Raw genomic sequence first — 22855 nt, forward strand, 5'->3', positions numbered from 1 at the left:
TAGCACTGAAGAGGATGGACCCGAATCCCCTTGGAGGAAAGAAGCCTCACTGGAGAACATACGCTACAGGTGACTCATGGACGCCAGAAGGGTCAGGGATCAGCTGCAAGGTTTCCCAAGAAGAGGGAAAACGGATTACAGGCATGGGGGGAAAAATAAAATTTGCCCCGAGCTGCACATGTAGTGTGAATTTTTCCCCCCACAGACTAAGGGCTACATGTGAAGGACGGGCGTCCCAGGCCCGTGACATGGATGCACTGAAATACACCCACAAACTAAAGTTCGTATAGCCTAGTTACCCCCCTAAGGGGCGGAGCTTTCGGAGGATTCTAATTGCAGAATCCGCGATTGGCGTCCACGTGGAGAATCCGCAAGAAAACACAGCCAAAGGCACGTAAATTTGCTTTTCTCGCTCATACTCACGGATACGAATTGCATATTCCACGAGCAGAGGTGAAAATAAATCCCAGCTTGCTCTATTAGGCCATGGTTGGCCTGCATTGAAGGCAACGGAGGCCATCTAACTTATAGTCCACCGTGTATGGGCCACGGGTACCCGTGTCATCGCTTAGCGGCGGTGCTGGAAATACAAATTTTTTTTTTGGGGGGGGGGGGGGGGGGGGGGGAACTGACTGTAGTGTGCATGACAGATGGCAAGGCACTGCAGTCAGCTGTAATAGAGAAACCATAGGTACGCAGGGTCACCGGTCAGCTTCCATAGCCGCTGTGCATCTCCCGTGTGCGGGCCCGATGGCAGCGGTTGCAATCATGACCAGGGGTAACACAATGACTGCGCCCAAGGGAAGGGTTAATGAGGGGGGCATCATACTTACTGCAGAGTATCCGAGTACTACAATTACTGCTCCTATGGAAGAGGGTAACGATGCTCGTTAGAATTACGTAGTCATGAGAGGTATAGAGTCTGGTAGTAATACAACTACTCCTATGGGAGAGCGCAAGGAGGCGGCTGACGCCTGCCATCACTGTGTTGTCCTGAGGGATACGGAGACTCCTTGTAAGACAATTACTCCTCCTATGCGAGGGGGGTAATAAGGTTTGATGATGGAGGTGAGCCAGCTTGATGCTCACCATAACGATGCCAATCACAGAGACAGGATTAGGGCTATTCCTCCTATGGAAGGGGGTAACCAGGGAAGCTTGATGGTTGCAGTACCTGAGCAGTCGTTGCACAATTACTTCTCCTATGGGGTAAAGTGCAAATCATAGCAGCTCCGTCAGCTGGAAGTGGTAAGCAGCCTATAGTAGTACCGACACCCCCTTCCCAGCAGAGGTGTTGGGCACAGCACTAAGCCAACAGAACCCTTCAGAAGAGAAAGTTGTGAGAGGTCAGGACTCCGTCCCCGCAGTACCAGTGTGTGCTGGGGAGTGGGGGAGCGAGCGGAGGATCACGGGGCGCACACCTCCAGGGACTAGAGTTAGCATGGTGGGTGGACTGCGAAGAAAGGGCAGGAACCGATGGCAGGAGGTGACAGGGAGACCCCAGGGCTGCAATGGAGGATGGCCCAAGAGACAGGCTGAGAGAAGTCCTATGGAGGAAAAGGGGACTCTAACTGACTAGAAGTGAAAAAGGCACTCAGAAGGAGTGGAAGAACGGGAAGGTGATCAAGCATGGAGCAGGGTGGGCAATGGTGCCACACTTACCCAAACCATGCTTACTTACCTTCTCTTGATCCGCCCCTTCTGTGACCGTTATTGAGTGGTAGGTGGTGGGCAGGAACCTCCGGTGACCCCATGGCTGGCGGAAGCAGAATGGTTTAGAGCAGCTCTGTGCCAGTTTGTCTTCTTGTAGGAGGGAGTAACAGCGTTTGAAGCAGCGCTGCTCACCCCCTCACCCGGGGACAATCAGGGAGGTCAAATCACTCCTGAGACCCACCGAGAGGGAAAGAGGAAAAATAATAAACTAAAATAAGAAAAAAAAGACAAAAGACCTCCTCCTACAGACACTAAGCTAAAACTGATCAGCTCGGTCCCTGCAGGAGGGGGTATAGCTGGTGGGAGGAGCCAACACTGTTTTGCTTTGTGTCCGCCTCCTAGTGGCAGGAGCTATACCACTAGCCAGGTCTTGTTGTGTTCCCAAATGACACGGACGATAAATTATATTTTAATAGTTTAGACTTATGTACACAGCGATACCAAATATATATGTGTGTGTGGGAGGGAAGGGGGGGTTAATAGTTTAGTAACAGTAACTTTTTTTAAAGTAATAATTGTCTGAATTTTTCTTTTTTACTGTTAAGAGAATATAAGAAGATTCAATAAAGCTTATTTAGTCCCCAGGGGGGACTTAAACTCGCGATCATTTTATCACTTGTAGTATATACTGAAATACTATAGTATTGCAGTATATAGCAATTTTTAATCTTAACTATGTAGCCTTCGGTAAGCTCTGGGATGCCATGCTACTCTATTAGCACCTCCCAATCCTGGTGAGGGTGCAGCAATGGAGTGTGGGAAGGCATCCCCATTCACCTTCCTGCTGACTGTTAAAGGGGTTGTCCCGCGATAGCAAGTGGGGTTCAGCACTTCTGTATGGCCATATTAATGCACTTTGTAATGTACATCGTGCATTAATTATGAGCCATACAGAAGTTATTCACTTACCTGTTCCGTTGCTAGCGTCCTCGTCTCCATGGTGCCGTCTAATTTTCAGCGTCTAATCGCCCGATTAGACGCGCTTGCGCAGTCCGGTCTTCTCCCTGGTGAATGGGGCCGCTCGTGCCGGAGAGCTGCTCCTCGTAGCTCCGCCCCGTCACGTGTGCCGATTCCAGCCAATCAGGAGGCTGGAATCGGCAATGGACCGCACAGAGCCCACGGTGCACCATGGGAGAAGACCCGCGGTGCATCGTGGGTGAAGACCCCGGCGGCCATCTTGGTAAGGTAAGTAAGAAGTCGCCGCAGCGCGGGGATTCGGGTAAGTACTAAACCTTTTTTTTTTTTTAACCCATGCATTGGGTTTGTCTCGCGCCGAACGGGGGGCCTATTGAATGAAAAAAAAAAACGTTTCGGCGCGGGACAACCCCTTTAAGATGTACGGTCAGCTTGGACCACGGCATCTAAACAGTTAATGGCTGCGATCAGAGCCAACTCTGATCATAGCAGGCACAGGCAGCTGTCAGAAACCACTGATCGCTGCCGGGTACGGGGCGGATTCAGTTCCCCAGACCGCTCCATACACACTTCAGGACCACAGGACATTCATGTGTGTTCGGCGGGCCTGAAGTAGTTAAGCTATACGAACATCCCCATGAGCACCACAAAGGCAGCCAGTAGTAGTTGTCATAGGCTCCGGTTAACTGTATACATGACACAGAAATTTCACAGGCCAATATTTCCCAGCCTGCAGTTCAATTTGATTCTCTTATAACAAGATCACATCATTTACCCACCTTATGCGATGCCCCTTTATGCTGTGCCACCCGCTTCGTGTTTTTGCAGCACTGAGTGGCTGAGAGCTCGGCCACGCGCACCTGCCCATCCCGGGCGCACATTGCCAGCGTGGAGTCTCCGCTGTTGGGCAGGAATTTTGCCTTAAAATAAGAAGACAGAAAAAAAAAGTTAGCCTTGAGCCAAGAAGGCCTAATAGTCATGCAAAACCTAAAATGCTCTGCGCTGCTGTGGACATCTGTCTGGAGACAAATGGAAAGTCACACCATGACAGTCTTATTCTGACCATTTCAACTTCCTCCTTAAGGGGGTCGTCCATTAGTAGATCACTGATGGCCCATCCTCAGGACAGGTCATCAATAGTAGACTGGGCAGGGGTCCATCACTTGGAACCCCCACCTACCACCTGGAGCGGTACGCTTGGGCACGGAGCCTATTTCTGCAGAAAGCAGACAGCGCTGGTCTTAAGGCCCATTTACATGCAACGATTATCGCTCAAAATTTGTTCACGTAATGGTATGTGAGCGATAATCGTTGCATGTAAACGCTGCAATCGTTCACTCTTTGGCTGAACGATGATTTTAAGGACAGCTTAAAATCCATCCTTCAGCCAGAGAAAGCTAAACAGGAGCCGCACGCTGTGTTCTGTACGGGAGTCAAAGATTACATTGTATTCAGCCAACAGCTCATGCAAGAACAATGGAGCTGTGTACAGACCTCAAACGACATGCTGTAATTCGCAAACAGCTCCCGGATGCCATTTTAAATGCAAATGAAGCTGATAAAGTGTTAATGGACATTATTGTCCATTACCACTTTATGCAAAACTCTCAATCTTTTGAAAGATTATCTTTGCATGTAAATGGGCCTTTACCATAGTGGCCCGACTTGGTATTACAGGCAAAGTTCCCACTGAACTGAAAGGAAACTTGGCCTGCAATATCAAGACTAGCCACTGCAGTGGAAACAGAAGTGAAGTGCACTAGGCTGGCAAACAGCTGATTTAGGCTGTTCTGGATGATGGACCCCAGCCGATTTACCATTGATGACCTGTCCTGAGGATGTCATGTGCTGCTTGGGGAACCATGCACCTTTCACTCTATAAGTCAGCGTCACACCGATGGTCACGCTGAGCCCATCCCTCTCCTTAAATACTCTGCACAATGGAAGGGAATGGAGAAGAGACCTGGCGTTCTGGTCCTTTAATAAGACACAGCCAGCCGTCCCAATGATCATCGTTCCCGTGCCGAAACATGGGAGCAGCAATTGCCCGCTGAATGGAGGTGGACCACCGGAGATCTCTTCCGGACCCGCCGGCCTCCATTCAGAGTAAACAGGCCGTCAATAAGAGAATTGCCACATACGATTATCGGCAGACTTATGCCCGCAAATAATGAACATCGAGCGATAAACGAACAAATTATCATTTATTAGCTGATTGTTGGTCGTTTTTAAACTGAAAGATTATGGCTCAGATTCACAAGATCCGACGATCACCTGAACGATCATCATCCATATAGGAGGGCCCTACAGGTGGTCGCATATCTGTGTTGGGGATTCCGCTCTCCTGATCTGTTCAGCGAGCAAGAAAGGAGAATCCCCGCGGCGGAACACTTCCATCTCTGGGCGGAGCCGAACAGCGCCTGGTGGACCCCTTTGACTATAATGGGGTCCCCCCGCTTTCTCTCCAGCTGCCCCGTTGTGGGAACAAAGAAAAGGGTCTGCATGCAGCGCTATTTCCTCCGGCATTTGCAGCCAGATCTGTGATGGAACAGCCGACTGGAAGCTTCTGGCGCAGAAGTGACACCGGCCAAACTGATTCATAGCATTGTTCTAGCTTTCACAAATCTGTTACGCTGTGTGAATCAGTCACCAAATACATCAATGTCAGAGGATGTACAGTAACCAACGCATCAGCCAATAATATATAATGTACATTAGTATAATACTGCCCCCTATGTACAAGAATATAACTGCTATAATACTGCCCCCTATGTACAAGAATATAACTACTATAATACTGACACTATGTACAAGAATATAACTACTATAATACTGCCCCCTATGTACAAGAATATAACTACTATAATACTGCCCCCTATGTACAAGAATATAACTACTAAATACTGCCCCCTATGTACAAGAATATAATTGCTATAACACTGCCCCCCTATGTCCAAGAATATAACTACTATAACACTGCCCCCTATGTCCAAGAATATAACTACTAGACACTGCCCCCTATGCACAAGAATATAACTACTATAACACTGCCCCCAATGTCCAAGAATATAACTACTAGAACACTGCCCCCTATGTCCAAGAATATAACTACTAGAACACTGCCCCCTATGTCCAAGAATATAACTACTATAATACTGCCCCCTATGTACAAGAATATAATTGCTATAACACTGCCCCCTATGTCCAAGAATATAACTACTATAACACTGCCCCCTATGTCCAAGAATATAACTACTAGAACACTGCCCCCTATGCACAAGAATATAACTACTATAATACTGCCCCCTATGTCCAAGAATATAACTACTAGAACACTGCCCCCTATGTCCAAGAATATAACTACTATAACACTGCCCCCTATGTCCAAGAATATAACTACTAGAACACTGCCCCCTATGCACAAGAATATAACTACTATAATACTGCCCCCTATGTCCAAGAATATAACTACTAGAACACTGCCCCCTATGTCCAAGAATATAACTACTATAACACTGCCCCTATGTCCAAGAATATAACTACTATAACACTGCCCCCTATGTCCAAGAATATAACTACTATAACACTGCCCCCTATGTCCAAGAATATAACTACTATAACACTGCCCCTATGTCCAAGAATATAACTACTATAACACTGCCCCCTATGTCCAAGAATATAACTACTATAACACTGCCCCCTATGTCCAAGAATATAACTACTATAACACTGCCCCCTATGTCCAAGAATATAACTACTATAACACTGCCCCCTAAGTCCAAGAATATAACTACTATAACACTGCCCCCTATGTCCAAGAATATAACTACTATAACACTGCCCCCTATGTCCAAGAATATAACTACTATAACACTGCCCCCTATGTCCAAGAATATAACTACTATAACACTGCCCCCTATGTCCAAGAATATAACTACTATAACACTGCCCCCTATGTCCAAGAATATAACTACTATAACACTGCCCCCTATGTCCAAGAATATAACTACTATAACACTGCCCCCTATGTCCAAGAATATAACTACTATAATACTGCCCCCTATGTCCAAGAATATAACTACTATAATACTGCCCCCTATGTCCAAGAATATAACTACTATAATACTGCCCCCTATGTCCAAGAATATAACTACTATAATACTGCCCCCTATGTCCAAGAATATAACTACTATAATACTGCCCCCTATGTCCAAGAATATAACTACTATAATACTGCCCCCTATGTCCAAGAATATAACTTCTATAATACTGCCCCTATGTCCAAGAATATAACTTCTATAATACTGCCCCCTATGTCCAAGAATATAACTTCTATAATACTGCCCCTATGTCCAAGAATATAACTTCTATAATACTGCCCCCTATGTCCAAGAATATAACTTCTATAATACTGCCCCCTATGTCCAAGAATATAACTTCTATAATACTGCCCCCTATGTCCAAGAATATAACTTCTATAATACTGCCCCCTATGTCCAAGAATATAACTTCTATAATACTGCCCCCTATGTCCAAGAATATAACTTCTATAATACTGCCCCCTATGTCCAAGAATATAACTTCTATAATACTGCCCCCTATGTCAAGAATATAACTTCTATAATACTGCCCCCTATGTCCAAGAATATAACTTCTATAATACTGCCCCCTATGTCCAAGAATATAACTTCTATAATACTGCCCCCTATGTCCAAGAATATAACTTCTATAATACTGCCCCCTATGTCCAAGAATATAACTTCTATAATACTGCCCCCTATGTCCAAGAATATAACTTCTATAATACTGCCCCCTATGTCCAAGAATATAACTTCTATAATACTGCCCCTATGTACAAGAATATAACTACTATAATACTACCCCCTATGTACAAGAATATAACTACTATAATACTGCCCACCTATGTACAAGAATATAACTACTATAATACTGCCCACCTATGTACAAGAATATAACTACTAAAATACTGCCCCCTATGTACAAGAATATCACTACTATAATACTGCCCCCTATGTACCAAGAATCATAACTACTATAATACTGCCTCCTATGTACAAGAATATAACTACTATAATACTGCCCCCTATGTACAAGAATATAACTGCTATAATACTGCCCCTCTATGTACAAGAATATAACTACTATAATACTGCCTCCCATGTACAAGAATATAACTACTATAATACTGCCCCCTATGTACAAGAATATAACTGCTATAATACTGCAGTACAAGAATATAACTACTATAATACTGCCCCCTATGTACAAGAATATAACTGCTATAATACTGCCCCCTATGTACAAGAATATAACTGCTATAATACTGCCCCCTATGTACAAGAATATAACTGCTATAATACTGCCCCCTATGTACAAGAATATAACTAAAATACCGCCTCCTATGTACAAGAATATAACTGCTATAATACTGCCCCCTATGTACAAGAATATAACTACTATAATACTGCCTCTATGTACAAGAATATAACTACTATAATACTGCCCCTATGTACAAGAATATAACTGCTATAATACTGTCCCCTATGTACAAGAATATAACTACTAGAATACTGCCCCCTATGTACAAGAATATAACTACTATAATACTGCTCCCTATGTACAAGAATATAACTACTAGAATACTGCCCCCTATGTACAAGAATATAACTACTATAATACTGCCCCCTATGTACAAGAATATAACTACTATAATACTGCCCCCTATGTACAAGAATATAACTGCTATAATACTGCCTCCTATGTACAAGAATATAACTACTATAATACTGCCCCCTATGTACAAGAATATAACTACTATAATACTGCCCCCTATGTACAAGAATATAACTACTATAATACTGCCCCCTATGTACAAGAATATAACTACTATAATACTGCCCCCTATGTACAAGAATAAAACCACACCAAGTACCTGAAATACGTTACTTTTGTGACCACTTTCAAACTCAGCACTGGTTTCTTCTTCACCCAGTCCCACACCACCACTTTTAGGTCATCGCTACCACTCGCCAACCAGGTGCCCCGCTGGTTGAAGTGCAGAGTGTTGACACATCCCAGGTGGCCATCCAGGCCATGCAGTAGTCGGAATCTCTGTACGAAACCTCTTGCTCCACAGGCGTCGTAGATGAAGCGAGTGCTACTCCCAATCTCCCTCTGCCTCAGGGCGCGTATTGCCCTCCAGCGTGGTCGGGGGAGAGGCGTTTTCTCAGACGACACCCAGTCTTCCAAGGCTTTCTCATCATCGGAAGAGTCCTGGTCGTGGTTAGCTCGCTTGCGTTGGCCTCTCTTACGTAGTCTAGCCTCATCTTCGTCCTCCTCTTCTTCCTCATCATCATCCTCTGAGTGGGATCGGTCGTTCACCCGATTCTCGTCGTTGATGGAGTAGTGACCGGTGTCATCCATACTGTCAGAGTCCTTATCCTCTCCAGAACTCTCTGAGCAACTGTCTCTACTTTCGGCGCGGTTGGTACCAGTCTCATCACCAGTGAGGCTTAAACTCATGTCAGATGCCTCCACCTCAATCCCAGAGGAGTTCTCCCGTCCTTCATCTGCTCCAGACATGTCTTCAGGGCTACTTGAGAAAATGCCTGTGGGGCCGAAGAAAATAAATTAGACACTCATATCTAAAATCCCTCTGCAGACATCCCTTTATATATGAGGGCACTCTTCCTCTGGATAACAAGCCCAGGACCCTCTCATTGAGCGCCCCTTTAAGGTAGACCACTGAGTCAAAAGTCAAGGAATACTAATAAGAGAGCCCTGGAGTTTGGGTGGAGTTCCCCTTTACACCACACCCTCTAATGGTTATATCCTCTTGTGACCAGAAGGGGGTGCTCTTCTATTAGCAATAAAGTGACTTAAAGGGAAACTCCAAGTTAAGTGTGGCATTTTGGCAGCGCTACAGTGGTCAAGAGTCATCCAGAGCTGCAGTCTCCGGGCACGTAGAAGGCTATGTACTTACCGTTTAACTCAGTTTTCCCTTCGCCCATCTCTCTGCTGAAGGACATGGCGATTCCCTGGGTTTAAGGAGAAAGGGCCGAATCCCTGCAGAGGAAGAAGACAGCGGGATCAGTCCTGGGGAAACGCCAGTCGCTGCCATATGGGTTGTATATAATGATCTACAATGATGGAAGGTACATACATACATACATACATACATACATAGACAGACACACACACACACACAGTGTTTCTCAATATATAAACAAAGCGAGGAGGAGTGAGTGGGGCACCCCATATAAACACAGCGAGGAGTGCTAGAGGGGACACCCTATATCAACACAGCGAGAAGGAGGGGAGGGTTAGGGTGCACGCATCCCATATCAAGGAGACCCGATATAAACACAGCGAGGGGGGGGGGGGGGGGACGACACCCTGTATAAACACAGCGAGGGGGGGCGGGGACGCCGTGTATAAACACAGCGAGGGGGGGGGGGACACGCCCTGTATAAACACAGCGGGGGGGGGGGGACACGCCTGTATAAACACAGCGAATGAGAGGGGGGGCGACCCGTATAAACACAGCGAATGAGAGGGGGGGCGACCGTATAAACACAGCGAATGAGGGGGGGGGGCGCCCCGTATAAACACAGCGAATGAGGGGGGGGGGGCGCCCCGTATAAACACAGCGAATGAGGGGGGGGGCGCCCGTATAAACACAGCGAATGAGGGGGGGGGCGCCCCGTATAAACACAGCGAATGAGGGGGGGGGCGCCCGTATAAACACAGCGAGGAGGGGGGGGGGCGCCCCGTATAAACACAGCGAGGAGGGGGGGGCGCCCGTATAAACACAGCGAGGAGGGGGGGGCGCCCCGTATAAACACAGCGAGGAGGGGGGGGGGCCGCCCCGTATAAACACAGCGAGGAGGGGGGGGGCGCCCCGTATAAACACAGCGAGGAGGGGGGGGGGCGCCCCGTATAAACACAGCGAGGAGAGGGGGGGCGCCCCGTATAAACACAGCGAGGAGAGGGGGGGGGACGCCCCGTATAAACACAGCGAGGAGGGGGGGGGGGGGACGCCCCGTAAAAAAACAGCGAGGAGGGGGGGGGGACGCCCCGTATAAACACAGCGAGGAGGGGGGGGGGGACGCCCCGTATAAACACAGCGAGGAGGGGGGGGGACGCCCCGTATAAACACAGCGAGGAGGGGGGGGGGGGCGCCCCGTATAAACACAGCGAGGAGGGGGGGGGCGCCCCGTATAAACACAGCGAGGGGGGGGGGGGGCGCCCCGTATAAACACAGCGAGGAGGGGGGGGGGCGCCCCGTATAAACACAGCGAGGAGGGGGGGGGCGCCCCGTATAAACACAGCGAGGAGGGGGGGGACGCCCCGTATAAACACAGCGAGGAGGGGGGGGACGCCCCGTATAAACACAGCGAGGAGGGGGGGGGACGCCCCGTATAAACACAGCGAGGAGGGGGGGGGGGGCGCCCCGTATAAACAGCGAGGGGGGGGACGCCCCGTATAAACAGAGCGAGGGGGGGGGACGCCCTGTATAAACACAGCGGGGGGGGGCGCCCTGTATAAACACAGTGAATGGGGTGGGCACCATGTATAAACAGCGAATGGGGGGGGGGCACCCCGTATAAACAAAGCGAGGAGGGGGAGGGGACGCCCCGTATAAACACAGCGAGGAGGGGGGGGACACGCCCCGTATAAATACAGCGAGGAGGGGGGGGGACGCCCGTATAAATACAGCGAGGAGGGGGGGGGGACGCCCCGTATAAATACAGCGAGGGGGGGGGGGACACGCCCCGTATAAACACAGCGAGGAGGGGGGGGGGGACGCCCCGTATAAACACAGCGAGGAGGGGGGGGGACGCCCCGTATAAACACAGCGAGGAGGGGGGGGACGCCCCGTATAAACACAGCGAGGAGGGGGGGGACGCCCCGTATAAACACAGCGAGGAAGGGGGGGGGGACGCCCCGTATAAACACAGCGAGGAAGGGGGGGGGGACGCCCCGTATAAACACAGCGAGGAGGGGGGGGGACGCCCTATATAAACACAGCGAGGAGGGGGGGGGGACGCCCTATATAAACACAGCGAGGAGGGGGGGACGCCCTATATTAACACAGCGAGGAGGGGGGGGGGACGCCCTATATAAACACAGCGAGGAAGGGGGGGAGCCCTATATAAACAGCGGGGAAGGGGGGAGCCCTATATAACAGCGGGGAAGGGGGGGAGCCCTATATAAACAGCGGGGAAGGGGGGGAGCCCTATATAAACAGCGGGGAAGGGGGGGAGCCCTATATAAACAGCGGGGAAGGGGGGGAGCCCTATATAAACAGCGGGGAAGGGGGGGAGCCCTATATAAACAGCGGGGAAGGGGGGGAGCCCTATATAAACAGCGGGGAAGGGGGGGAGCCCTATATAAACAGCGGGGAAGGGGGGGAGCCCTATATAAACAGCGGGGAAGGGGGGGGAGCCCTATATAAACACAGCAAGGAGAGGGGGGAGCCTTACATAAACACAGCGGGGAAGGGGGGGAGCCCTATGTAAACACAGCCAGGAGGGGGGGGGGCACCCTATGTAAACACAGCCAGGAGGGGGGCGGGGACGCCGTGTATAAACACAGCGAGGGGGGGGGGGGGGGGGACACGCCCTGTATAAACACAGCGAGGGGGGGGACACGCCTTGTATAAACACAGCGGGGGGGGGGCGCCCTGTATAAACACAGCGAATGAGGGGGGGACGCCCCGTATAAACACAGCGAGGAGGGGGGGGGACGCCCCGTATAAACACAGCGAGGAGGGGGGGGGGACGCCCCGTATAAACACAGCGAGGAGGGGGGGGGGGACGCCCCGTATAAACACAGCGAGGAGGGGGGGGGGGACGCCCCGTATAAACACAGCGAGGAGGGGGGGGACACGCCCCGTATAAACACAGCGAGGAGGGGGGGGACACGCCCCGTATAACACAGCGAGGAGGGGGGGAGGGACGCCCCGTATAAACACAGCGAGGAGGGGGGGGCGCCCCGTATTAACAGAGCGAGGAGGGGGGGGGCGCCCCGTATTAACACAGCGAGGAGGGGGGGGGCGCCCCGTATTAACACAGCGAGGAGGGGGGGGGCGCCCCGTATAAACACAGCGAGGGGGGGGGGGGACGCCCTGTATAAACACAGCGAGGGGGCGCCCTGTATAAACACAGCGAATGGGGGGGGCACCATGTATAAACAGCGAATGGGGGGGGCACCCTGTATAAACACAGCGAGGAGGGGGGGGGGACGCCCCATATAAATACAGCGAGGAGGGGGGGGGGACGCCCCGTATAAACACAGCGAGGAGGGGGGGGGGGACGCCCCGTATAAACACAGCGAGGAGGGGGGGGGACGCCCCGCATAAACACAGGAAGGAGGGGGGGACGCCCCCGTATAAACACAGGAAGGAGGGGGGGACGCCCCGTATAAACACAGGAAGGAGGGGGGGGACGCCCCGTATAAACACAGGAAGGAGGGGGGGACGCCCGTATAAACACAGGAAGGAGGGGGGGACGCCCCGTATAAACACAGGAAGGAGGGGGGGACGCCCCGTATAAACACAGCAAGGGGGGGGGGGACGCCCCGTATAAACACAGCAAGGGGGGGGGACGCCCCGTATAAACACAGCAAGGAGGGGGGGGGACGCCCCGTCTAAACACAGCAAGGAGGGGGGGGGACGCCCGTCTAAACACAGCAAGGAGGGGGGGACGCCCGTCTAAACACAGCAAGGAGGGGGGACGCCCTGTCTAAACACAGCAAGGAGGGGGGGACGCCCTGTATAAACACAGCAAGGAGGGGGGACGCCCTGTATAAACACAGCAAAGGGGGATACACGCCCTGTATAAACACAGCGAGGAGGGGGGGTGCCCTATATAAACACAGCGACAAGGGGGCGGACGCCCTGTATAAACACAGCGAGGAGGGGAGGGGGGGACGCCCCATATAAACACAGCGAGGAGGGGGGGGGACGCCCCGTATAAACACAGCGAGGAGGGGGGGGGGACGCCCCGTATAAACACAGCGAGGAGGGGGGGGGACGCCCCGTATAAACACAGGAAGGAGGGGGGACGCCCCGTATAAACACAGGAAGGAGGGGGGACGCCCCGTATAAACACAGGAAGGAGGGGGGGACGCCCCGTATAACACAGCAAGGAGGGGGGGGGACGCCCTGTCTAAACACAGCAAGGAGGGGGGGGACGCCCTGTCTAAACACAGCAAGGAGGGGGACGCCCTGTATAAACACAGCAAAGGGGGATACACGCCCTGTATAAACACAGCGAGGAGGGGGGGTGCCCTATATAAACACAGCGACAAGGGGGCGGACGCCCTGTATAAACACAGCGAGGAGGGGGGGGGACGCCCTATATAAACACAGCGAGGAGGGGGGACGCCCTATATAAACACAGCGAGGAGGGGGGGGACGCCCTATATAAACACAGCGAGGAGGGGGGGGACGCCCTATATAAACACAGCGAGGAGGGGGGGAGCCCTATATAAACACAGCGAGGAGGGGGGGGAGCCCTATATAAACACAGCGAGGAGGGGGGGAGCCCTATATAAACACAGCGAGGAGGGGGGAGCCCTATATAAACACAGCGAGGAGGGGGGGGAGCCCTATATAAACACAGCGAGGAGAGGGGGGAGTCCTATGTAAACACAGCGGGGAAGGGGGGGAGCCCTATGTAAACACAGCCAGGAGGGGGGGGGAGCCCTATGTAAACACAGCCAGGAGGGGGGGGGGCACCCTATGTAAACACAGCCAGGAGGGGGGGGGGGCACCCTATGTAAACACAGCCAGGAGGGGGGGGGCACCCTATGTAAACACAGCCAGGAGGGGGGGGGGGCACCCTATGTAAACACAGCCAGGAGGGGGGGGCACCCTATGTAAACACAACGAGGAGGGGGGGGGCCCTATGTAAACACAGCGAGGAGGGGGGGGGCACCCTATGTAAACATAGCGAGGAGGGGGGGGCACCCTATGTAAACACAGCGAGGGGGGGGGGGGCACCCTATGTAAACACAGCGAGGAGGGGGGGGGCACCCTATGTAAACACAGCGAGGAGGGGGGGGGCACCCTATGTAAACACAGCGAGGAGGGGGGGGGGCACCCTATGTAAACACAGCGAGGGGGGGGCGCCCTATGTAAACACAGCGAGGAGGGGGGGCGCCCTATGTAAACACAGCGAGGAGGGGGGGCGCCCTATGTAAACACAGCGAGGAGGGGGGGCGCCCTATGTAAACACAGCGAGGAGGGGGGCGCCCTATGTAAACACAGCCAGGAGGGGGGGGCGCCCTATGTAAACACAGCCAGGAGGGGGGGGGGGGCACCCTATGTAAACACAGCCAGGAGGGGGGGGGGCACCCTATGTAAACACAGCCAGGAGGGGGGGGGGCACCCTATGTAAACACAGCCAGGAGGGGGGGGGGGGGCACCCTATGTAAACACAGCCAGGAGGGGGGGGGGGCACCCTATGTAAACACAGCCAGGAGGGGGGGGGGGGGCACCCTATGTAAACACAGCCAGGAGGGGGGGGGGGCGCCCTATATAAACCCAAGTGATGAAGGGTCCCTCTATATAGTAGGGGCAGACACGCATACATACATATATATGTTTCTTGCTTTAAAATCCAGCGAGGAGGGGGCCCCCTATATAAGCCCTGGGGCAGACTCCCTATATACAGTGTAGTCCCCTATATAGTCTATGAGGGGGCCGGCCCCGTATACAGACACTGTTGTCACCTATGTAAACACTGCGGGGGAGGGGGACGTTATATAACACTACGGGGACCCGCCGGGGGATGAGGACAGTCACCCGAGCAGTGGAGCCGTCCGGTCAGGCCTGCAGGCGTCTCGTCTCTGCCGCGTTCAGTGCCCGGGAAGAGAAGTGCGGACCCGGGCTGGGAGCGCAGGACAGTCCGAGGCTGCAGTAGGCCGCGGTGCTCCCCGATCGGGCTCGGCGTCCTGTTCCCCGGGGCGGCGGTAATCCGGATCCCGGGATGAGGTGTCGGAGCTCAGGGAGATTCCAGGCCCCAGACAGGAGCGGAGAGGCTCAGCTCATCCGATCAGCTGCAGCCATGTCCTGCCCGGCTCCTCCCCCGACTGACGGCCAAAGCTGCGCGACACCAGCGCTGCCTCCATGTGTACAGCTCCCCGTCACCTATATGTAGCGTATACAGCTCTCTGTCACCTATATGTAGCGTATACAGCTCTCTGTCACCTATATGTAGCATGTACAGCTCCCCGTCACCTATATGTAGCGTATACAGCGTCCAGTCACCTATATGTAGCGTATACAGCTCCCCGTCACCTATATGTAGCGTATACAGCGTCCAGTCACCTATATGTAGCGTATACAGCTCCCCGTCACCTATATGTAGCGTATACAGCTCCCCGTCACCTATATGTAGCGTATACAGCTCCCCGTCACCTATATGTAGCGTATACAGCGTCGTCACCTATATGTAGCGTATACAGCTCCCCGTCACCTATATGTAGCGTATACAGCGTCCAGTCACCTATATGTAGCGTATACAGCTCCCCGTCACCTATATGTAGCGTATACAGCGTCCAGTCACCTATATGTAGCGTATACAGCTCCCCGTCACCTATATGTAGCGTATACAGCTCCCCGTCACCTATATGTAGCGTATACAGCTCCCCGTCACCTATATGTAGCGTATACAGCGTCGTCACCTATATGTAGCGTATACAGCTCCCCGTCACCTATATGTAGCGTATACAGCGTCCAGTCACCTATATGTAGCGTATACAGCTCCCCGTCACCTATATGTAGCGTATACAGCGTCCAGTCACCTATATGTAGCGTGTACAGCTCCTCGTCACCTATATGTAGCGTATACAGCGTCCGGTCACCTATATGTAGCGTGTACAGCTCCTCGTCACCTATATGTAGCGTGTACATCTCCCTGTCACCTATGTGTAGCGCGTACAGCTCTCCTTCACCTATATGTAGTGTATAGCACTTCGTGTCACCTATATGTAGCCGCACATCTCCCCGTCACCTATATGTAGCGTATACAGCTCTCCCTCACCTATATGTAGTGTATACCGCTCTGTCACCTATATGTAGTGTGTACATCTCCCTGTCACCTATATATAGTGCATACCGCTCCGTGCCACCTATACATAGTGTATACCGCTACCCGTCACCTATATGCAGCATATACAGCGCCCCGTCACCTATATGTTGCGTATACAGCTCCCTGACACCTATATGTAGCGTATACAGCTCAGTCACCTATATGTAGCGTATACAGCTCCCCATCACCTATATGTAGTGTGTACAGCTCCCTGCAATCTATATGTAGTGTATACAGCTCCTTGTTACCTGTATGTAGTGTCTACAGCTCTCTGTCACCTGTATGTAGTGTATCCAGCTTCCCGCCACCTATATGTAGTGTATACAGCTCTCCCTCACCTATATGTAGTGTATACCACTTCGTGTCACCTATATGTAGCGTGTACATCTCCCCGTCACCTATATGTAGCGTATACAGCGTCCCATCGCCTATTTGTAGCGTATACAGCTCCCTGTCACCTATTTGTAGTGTATACAGCTCTCCCTCACCTATATGAAGTGTATACCGCTCTGTGTCACCTATATGTAGTGTGTGCATCTCCCCGTCACATATATAGTGCATACCGCTCCCCGTCACCTATATGTAGCGTATACCGCTCCCCGTCACCTATATGTAGCGTATACAGCTCCCCATCACCTCTATGTAGTGTGTACAGCTCCCTGTTACCTGTATGTAGTGTCTACAGCTCTCCGTCACCTGTATGTAGTGTTTCCAGCTTCCCACCACCTATATGTACCGTACTCAGCTCCCTGTCACCCATATGTAGTGTATACATCTTCCTATCACCTATATGTAGTGTATACAGGTCTACGTCACCAATATATAGTGTATACAGTTCCCCGTCACCTGTATGGAGCGTCTACAGCTCCCCGTCACTTGTATGTAGTTTATACAGCTCCCTACCACCTATATGTACTGTACACATCTCCCTGTCACCTATATTTACCTTGCACAGCTCCCCATCACCTATATGTAGTGTCTACAGCTTCACGCCACCTATATGTAGCGCATACAGCTCCCAGTCACCTATATGTAGCATATACAGCATCCCATCACCTATATGTAGTGTCTACAGCTCCCCAATACCTATATGTAGCATATACAGCTCCCTGTCACCTATATGTAGTGTGTACAGCTCCCCGTCACCAGTATGTAGTGTCTACAGCTCTCTGTCACCTCTATGTAGTGTCTACAGCTCCCCGCCACCTATATGTACCGTACGCAGCTCCCCGTCACCCATATGTAGTGTATACAGCTTCCCATCACCTATATGTAGTGTATACAGCTCTATGTCACCAATATATAGTGTATACAATTCCCCGTCACCTGTATGTAGTTTATACAGCTTCCCGTCACCCATATGTAGTGTATACAGCTCTACGTCACCTATATATAGTGTATACAGCTCTGTGTCACCTGTATGTAGTGTCTACAGCTTCCCGTCACCTCTATGTAGCATATCCAGCTCCCCGCCACCTATATGTACAGTACGCAGCTCCCCGTCACCCATATGTAGTGTTTACAGCTTCCCATCACCTATATGTAGTGTATACAGCTTCCCATCACCTATATGTAGTGTATACAGCTCTATGTCATCAATATATAGTGTATATAGTTCCCTATCACCTGTATGTAGTTTATACAGCTTCCCGTCACCCATATGTAGTGTATACAGCTCTACGTCACCTATATATAGTGTATACAACTCTACGTCACCTGTATGTAGTGTCTACAGCTTCCCATCACCTCTATGTAGCATATCCAGCTCCAGCTGTAGCATATACGTCACCTATATGTACCGTACGCAGCTCCCCGTCACCAATATGTAGTGTATACAGTTTCCCATCACCTATATGTAGTGTTCACTGCTCTCCATCACCTGTATGTAGTGTCCACCATTCCTCGACACCTATATGTAGTGTCTGCAGCTCCCCGTCACCTACATGCAGTGTCCACAGCTCCCCGACACCTATATGTAGTGTCTGCAGTTTCCTGTTACCTATATATAGTGTCTACAGTTCCCCATCACCCATATATAGTGTCCACAGCTCTCCCTTACCTATATGTAGTTTATACAGCTCCCCGTCACCTATATGTAGTGCCTGCAGTTCCCCGTCACCTATATGTAGTATACACAGTTCCCCTATCTTGTATATCTAGTGTATATAGTTCCCCATCACCTGTATGTAGTGAAAACGGGGAAAAAAATAGTTTTGGTACGGTGTTAGCTAGTAGAGCATAATGTTATTGTTCTCAGCCTTACCTTTAACTGGCTAACAAAATGTACCTATATATACCACACACAGCTCCTCGTCACCTAAATGTAGTGTACCCTGCTCTCCATCATGTATATGTTCCACACACAGCTCCCCATCACCTATATGTAGTGTGTACAGCTAACCGCCACCTATCTTTAGTGTACACCATTTCCCCGCCATCTATATGCAGTTACACAGGTCCCGTCACTTTTCTGTACCATAAACAGCTCCCCATCACCTATATGTAGTGTGTACAGCTCCCTTTACCTAGATGTATCATACACAGCTCCCTGTCACTTCTATGTACTACACACAGTTCCCTGTCACCTATGTACCGCACACAGTTCCCTGTCTCCCATATATACTGTACACAGCTCCCTGTCACCCAAATGTACCATACTCAGCTCCCTGTCACCTTTATATATACTGCACACAGCTCCCCGTCACCTATATGTACTGTAACTATCTCCCTGTCACCTATATGTACCATAAACAGCTCTTCGTCACCTATAGGTACCATACGCAGGTCCCTGTTGTCACGGAGAGAGAGAGGCAATCCCGACTATGTCCCCGATTACTCATGGATCGACCATTCCGAGCACCCAGTCGCTACCAATTTGTCACGGCCGAGCCTCGATCAATCACTCTTGCGGGATTGCAAGCTTATAGTCGTTAGAATACAGGCTGATTTATACCCAGCATTCCCGGACTCCTGCATGCATGCAAAGCAAAAGCTAAAATCACCACCTGATCCGTTCTAAAGCACTCAACAATGCCGCACACAAACATGCTGCCTCCAACCACCAGCTTCTTACAGATGAACTGGAACCCAGACTTATGTTCATGAATTATGAAGACAATCTTCAGAGTTATGGTTCATTTTAAAACGGACAAGGCTGACTAATAAATGGTACATTTATTCTGGAAAAAGACTAGAAGTGCATACAAAAGATATACAAAAAAGGTTGTTAAACAGGAGTATAAGGGTATACAGTCAAACACAAAAAGACATTATTTTTTAAAGTAAACAGAAGAAAAGTAAAGCTAAAATACCAGATTTGGGATACGCGGCCCAAGGTTCTCTTGGTGGAGTTATGGGAAACAAAGGGACAGTCTATATGCAGCAGCAGCATACCTCTGTAGTCTGGCAGTTGTGAGGGAGGGAGGTGAGACAATGGGGGAGGATGTCAGCTCAACTTTCCTTGCATCCTGAACGTCAGCTGATTAATACTGGACAGCTGGGTGTTCAGTACTTTTTGAATGGTTGGTCTCAACAGTTCACTTCCAAAGCCCATCCTTGTCGCCTCGTCTTGATGGAACAGTCCATCTGCATTACCATGTTCACTTCCTTTCTTGTGATGGATAGTGAAGTTGTAGGACTGTAGTGCCAGTCTCCAGCATAGAAGCTTGCCATTTTCTCCAGCCACACGGTTCAACCAGCTGAGCGGCTTCTGATCCGTGATTACTGTGAAGTTACCCCCGTATAGATATGGCTGTAGCTTCTGTAGGGCCCAGATGATGGCTAAGCATTTTTTCTTGATCGTGGCATATGCCACCTCTTTCAGCTGGAGCTTCCGGCTGAGGTAAAGCACAAGGTGTTCTTCTTCCTTTGGTTTATCTGGCTGAGGACGGCGCCAAGGCCATAAACACTGGCATCAGTCTGCACCACAAACCTCCTGGTGAAGTCTGGGGCCTGCAGGGCCAGAATGCTGGAGAGAGCGCTCTTTAGGGCTACAAAAGACTGCTCGCATTCTGAGGTCCAGCTCGCCACTTGATGCAGACTTTTTTTCGTCAGGTCGGTGAGGGGCTTGGCCAGGGCACTCTAGTTGGATACAAAGTTATGGTAGTACCCGGCAATACCCAAGAAGGGCATGACCTGCTTCTTAGTTTTGGGACTGGGCCATGCTCGGATGGTGCCTACCTCCCCGGGCTCTAGCTTCAGTGTTCCCCCGCCTACATGGTGCCCTAGGTACTACACCTCTTGCATGCCGATCTAGCCCTTCCCAGGCTTGAAGGTGAGACCTGCTGCCTGGATCTGCCTGAGCACTGAGACAGGTGCTCCAGGTGTTCCTCCCAATTGGGGCTGAAAACGGCGATGACAGTATACTCCCCGTGCCCCTCAAGCAGCTGATCCATCAAGCGCTGGAAAGTAGCCGGAGCATTCTTCACACCCAAGGGCATTACCTTGGAATTGTAGAGTCCAAATGGCATGATGAAAGCCGACCTATCTTGTGCCTTCCGGGTCAGGGGTATTTGCCAAGTACCCACTGTTCAAATCCATTATGGTGAGGTAGCGGGCACCCGCCGATTTGTCCAACAGGGCATCGAATAAGCATCGGATACTGTGATCGCATTCAACCTCCTGTCGTCCACACAGAACTGGGTCGTCCTGTCCTTTTTGGGCAGCAGGACTACAGCGGAAGCGCATGCGCTCTGGGACTTCTGAATGATGCCCAGGTGCAGCATCTCATCAATCTCCCGCTTCATATCTGCCTGCACTTCTAGGGAAACCCAATAGGTGGACTGCCTCATAGGGGAGTGATTCCCAGTGTTCACTTGGTGGACTGCCAGCTGGGTCCTTGCTGGTTTTCCTGTAAAGGTGGGTAAGAAGAGGAGCAGGGCCTTCAGCAGCTGTGACTGCTGGTCCCTGGACAGCTGTGGATTGAACTTCGCGTCTTCAATGGGTCCATCAGCCTTTCGCTGTGGTCAGCAGATCTATCAAGACCTCGGTTTCCCCATCCTCGGGTATACTCCATACCGGTAGGATGCATGCCCCCCCGTTCATGATGAGCTTTCATCATGTTGACGTGGAAGACTCTCTGCTTCGATGGTGACCACGTAGTTCACAGTTCACGCTGGTGAACGATATATGGGCCTTCCCAAGCAGACTGAAGCTTGTTTTCGTTCAGTGGAACTAAGACCCACACCTTCTGACCCACCTGGTATTCTCTCTCCCTGGCATTCCGATCATACCAAGGCTTGGGCCTGCTTTTATATGCTCGCACATGAGTCAGGATGAAGCATTTTCTAGAGCTGCTGGGAAGGGCCAGGAAATGGATCAGATCCAGAGCCTCTGAAAAGGCTCTTTAATGAATGGCAAAGAGACTAGGGGTTCTTAGGGCTAGGCCCCAACCTCCCCACCCTTTGACACGTCTTACACGACCGACAGTAGTTGGCTACATCAGTACCCATCTTTGGCCAGTAGTAAAGGTGGGCTAGCCGGGCTTTGGTCTTACTGACCCCTAGGTATCCAGCCAACAGTATTTCGGGGGGGGGGGGGGGAGGGGGGTAGCAATCCGTAGCAACTGGTAGGGTACGATCAATTGCTTCTCTCTCAGCCACTCCTTCTGGGGATTGCACAGGTAGGTCTCCCTGTACAATCTCCTTGGTCCCAGAAGAGCCTCTCCATGTCTGACTCGGAGGGGTTTTCTTCGGTGAGGTCCCTCAACACCCACAGGGTGGCGTCATCATGCCACTGTAGTCTAGAACTCCTGGCTTGGTACAGCTGGAAGTTACCTTGCGGTTGATACCCCAGTGGGCCCCTCCGGGAACGACCAAGGGCTGTCTCGCTAGATGGGGAGGCTGAGTGTCCGGAAGGCAGTTCTGGGCACTCTGGCTATGGGTGACAGCGAATATGCCCGCCGGGCCTTGAAGGGTCACACCCCCTGTTCTTTCTGACTGGCACACCTCTGTACCCGAGTGGATCTCGATCCTGCTACTACCTGTTGCACCGCACCCAGAGGTGAGGCATGCAGGCCTCGCAGGGACAGTACCCACAATGGCATCACACGCTCCCCTAGAGTTGGCACTCACTGTTACAGGTATCGGCAGATCCTCAGGGACATCACA

At 51.1% G+C, this 22855-nt stretch overlaps 1 protein-coding gene across 1 annotated transcript in view; it reads right to left on the reverse strand.

Annotated features, from left to right (window-relative positions):
- DCAF8 (DDB1 and CUL4 associated factor 8) overlaps positions 1-15740 on the reverse strand; it is a 43565-nt gene extending 27825 nt beyond the window's left edge. Inside the window, 5 exon segments of the mRNA XM_066609039.1 lie at positions 3408-3548; positions 8582-8616; positions 8619-9257; positions 9632-9714; positions 15461-15740. Of these exon segments, the coding sequence (XP_066465136.1) occupies positions 3408-3548; positions 8582-8616; positions 8619-9257; positions 9632-9677 (861 nt within the window). The 5' untranslated portion in view covers positions 9678-9714; positions 15461-15740.
- Between the last annotated feature and the right edge of the window lie 7115 nt (positions 15741-22855).

The sequence above is a fragment of the Eleutherodactylus coqui genome, chromosome 6 (genome assembly GCF_035609145.1).
Source record: "Eleutherodactylus coqui strain aEleCoq1 chromosome 6, aEleCoq1.hap1, whole genome shotgun sequence".
NCBI classification, from domain to species: Eukaryota; Metazoa; Chordata; class Amphibia; order Anura; family Eleutherodactylidae; genus Eleutherodactylus; species Eleutherodactylus coqui.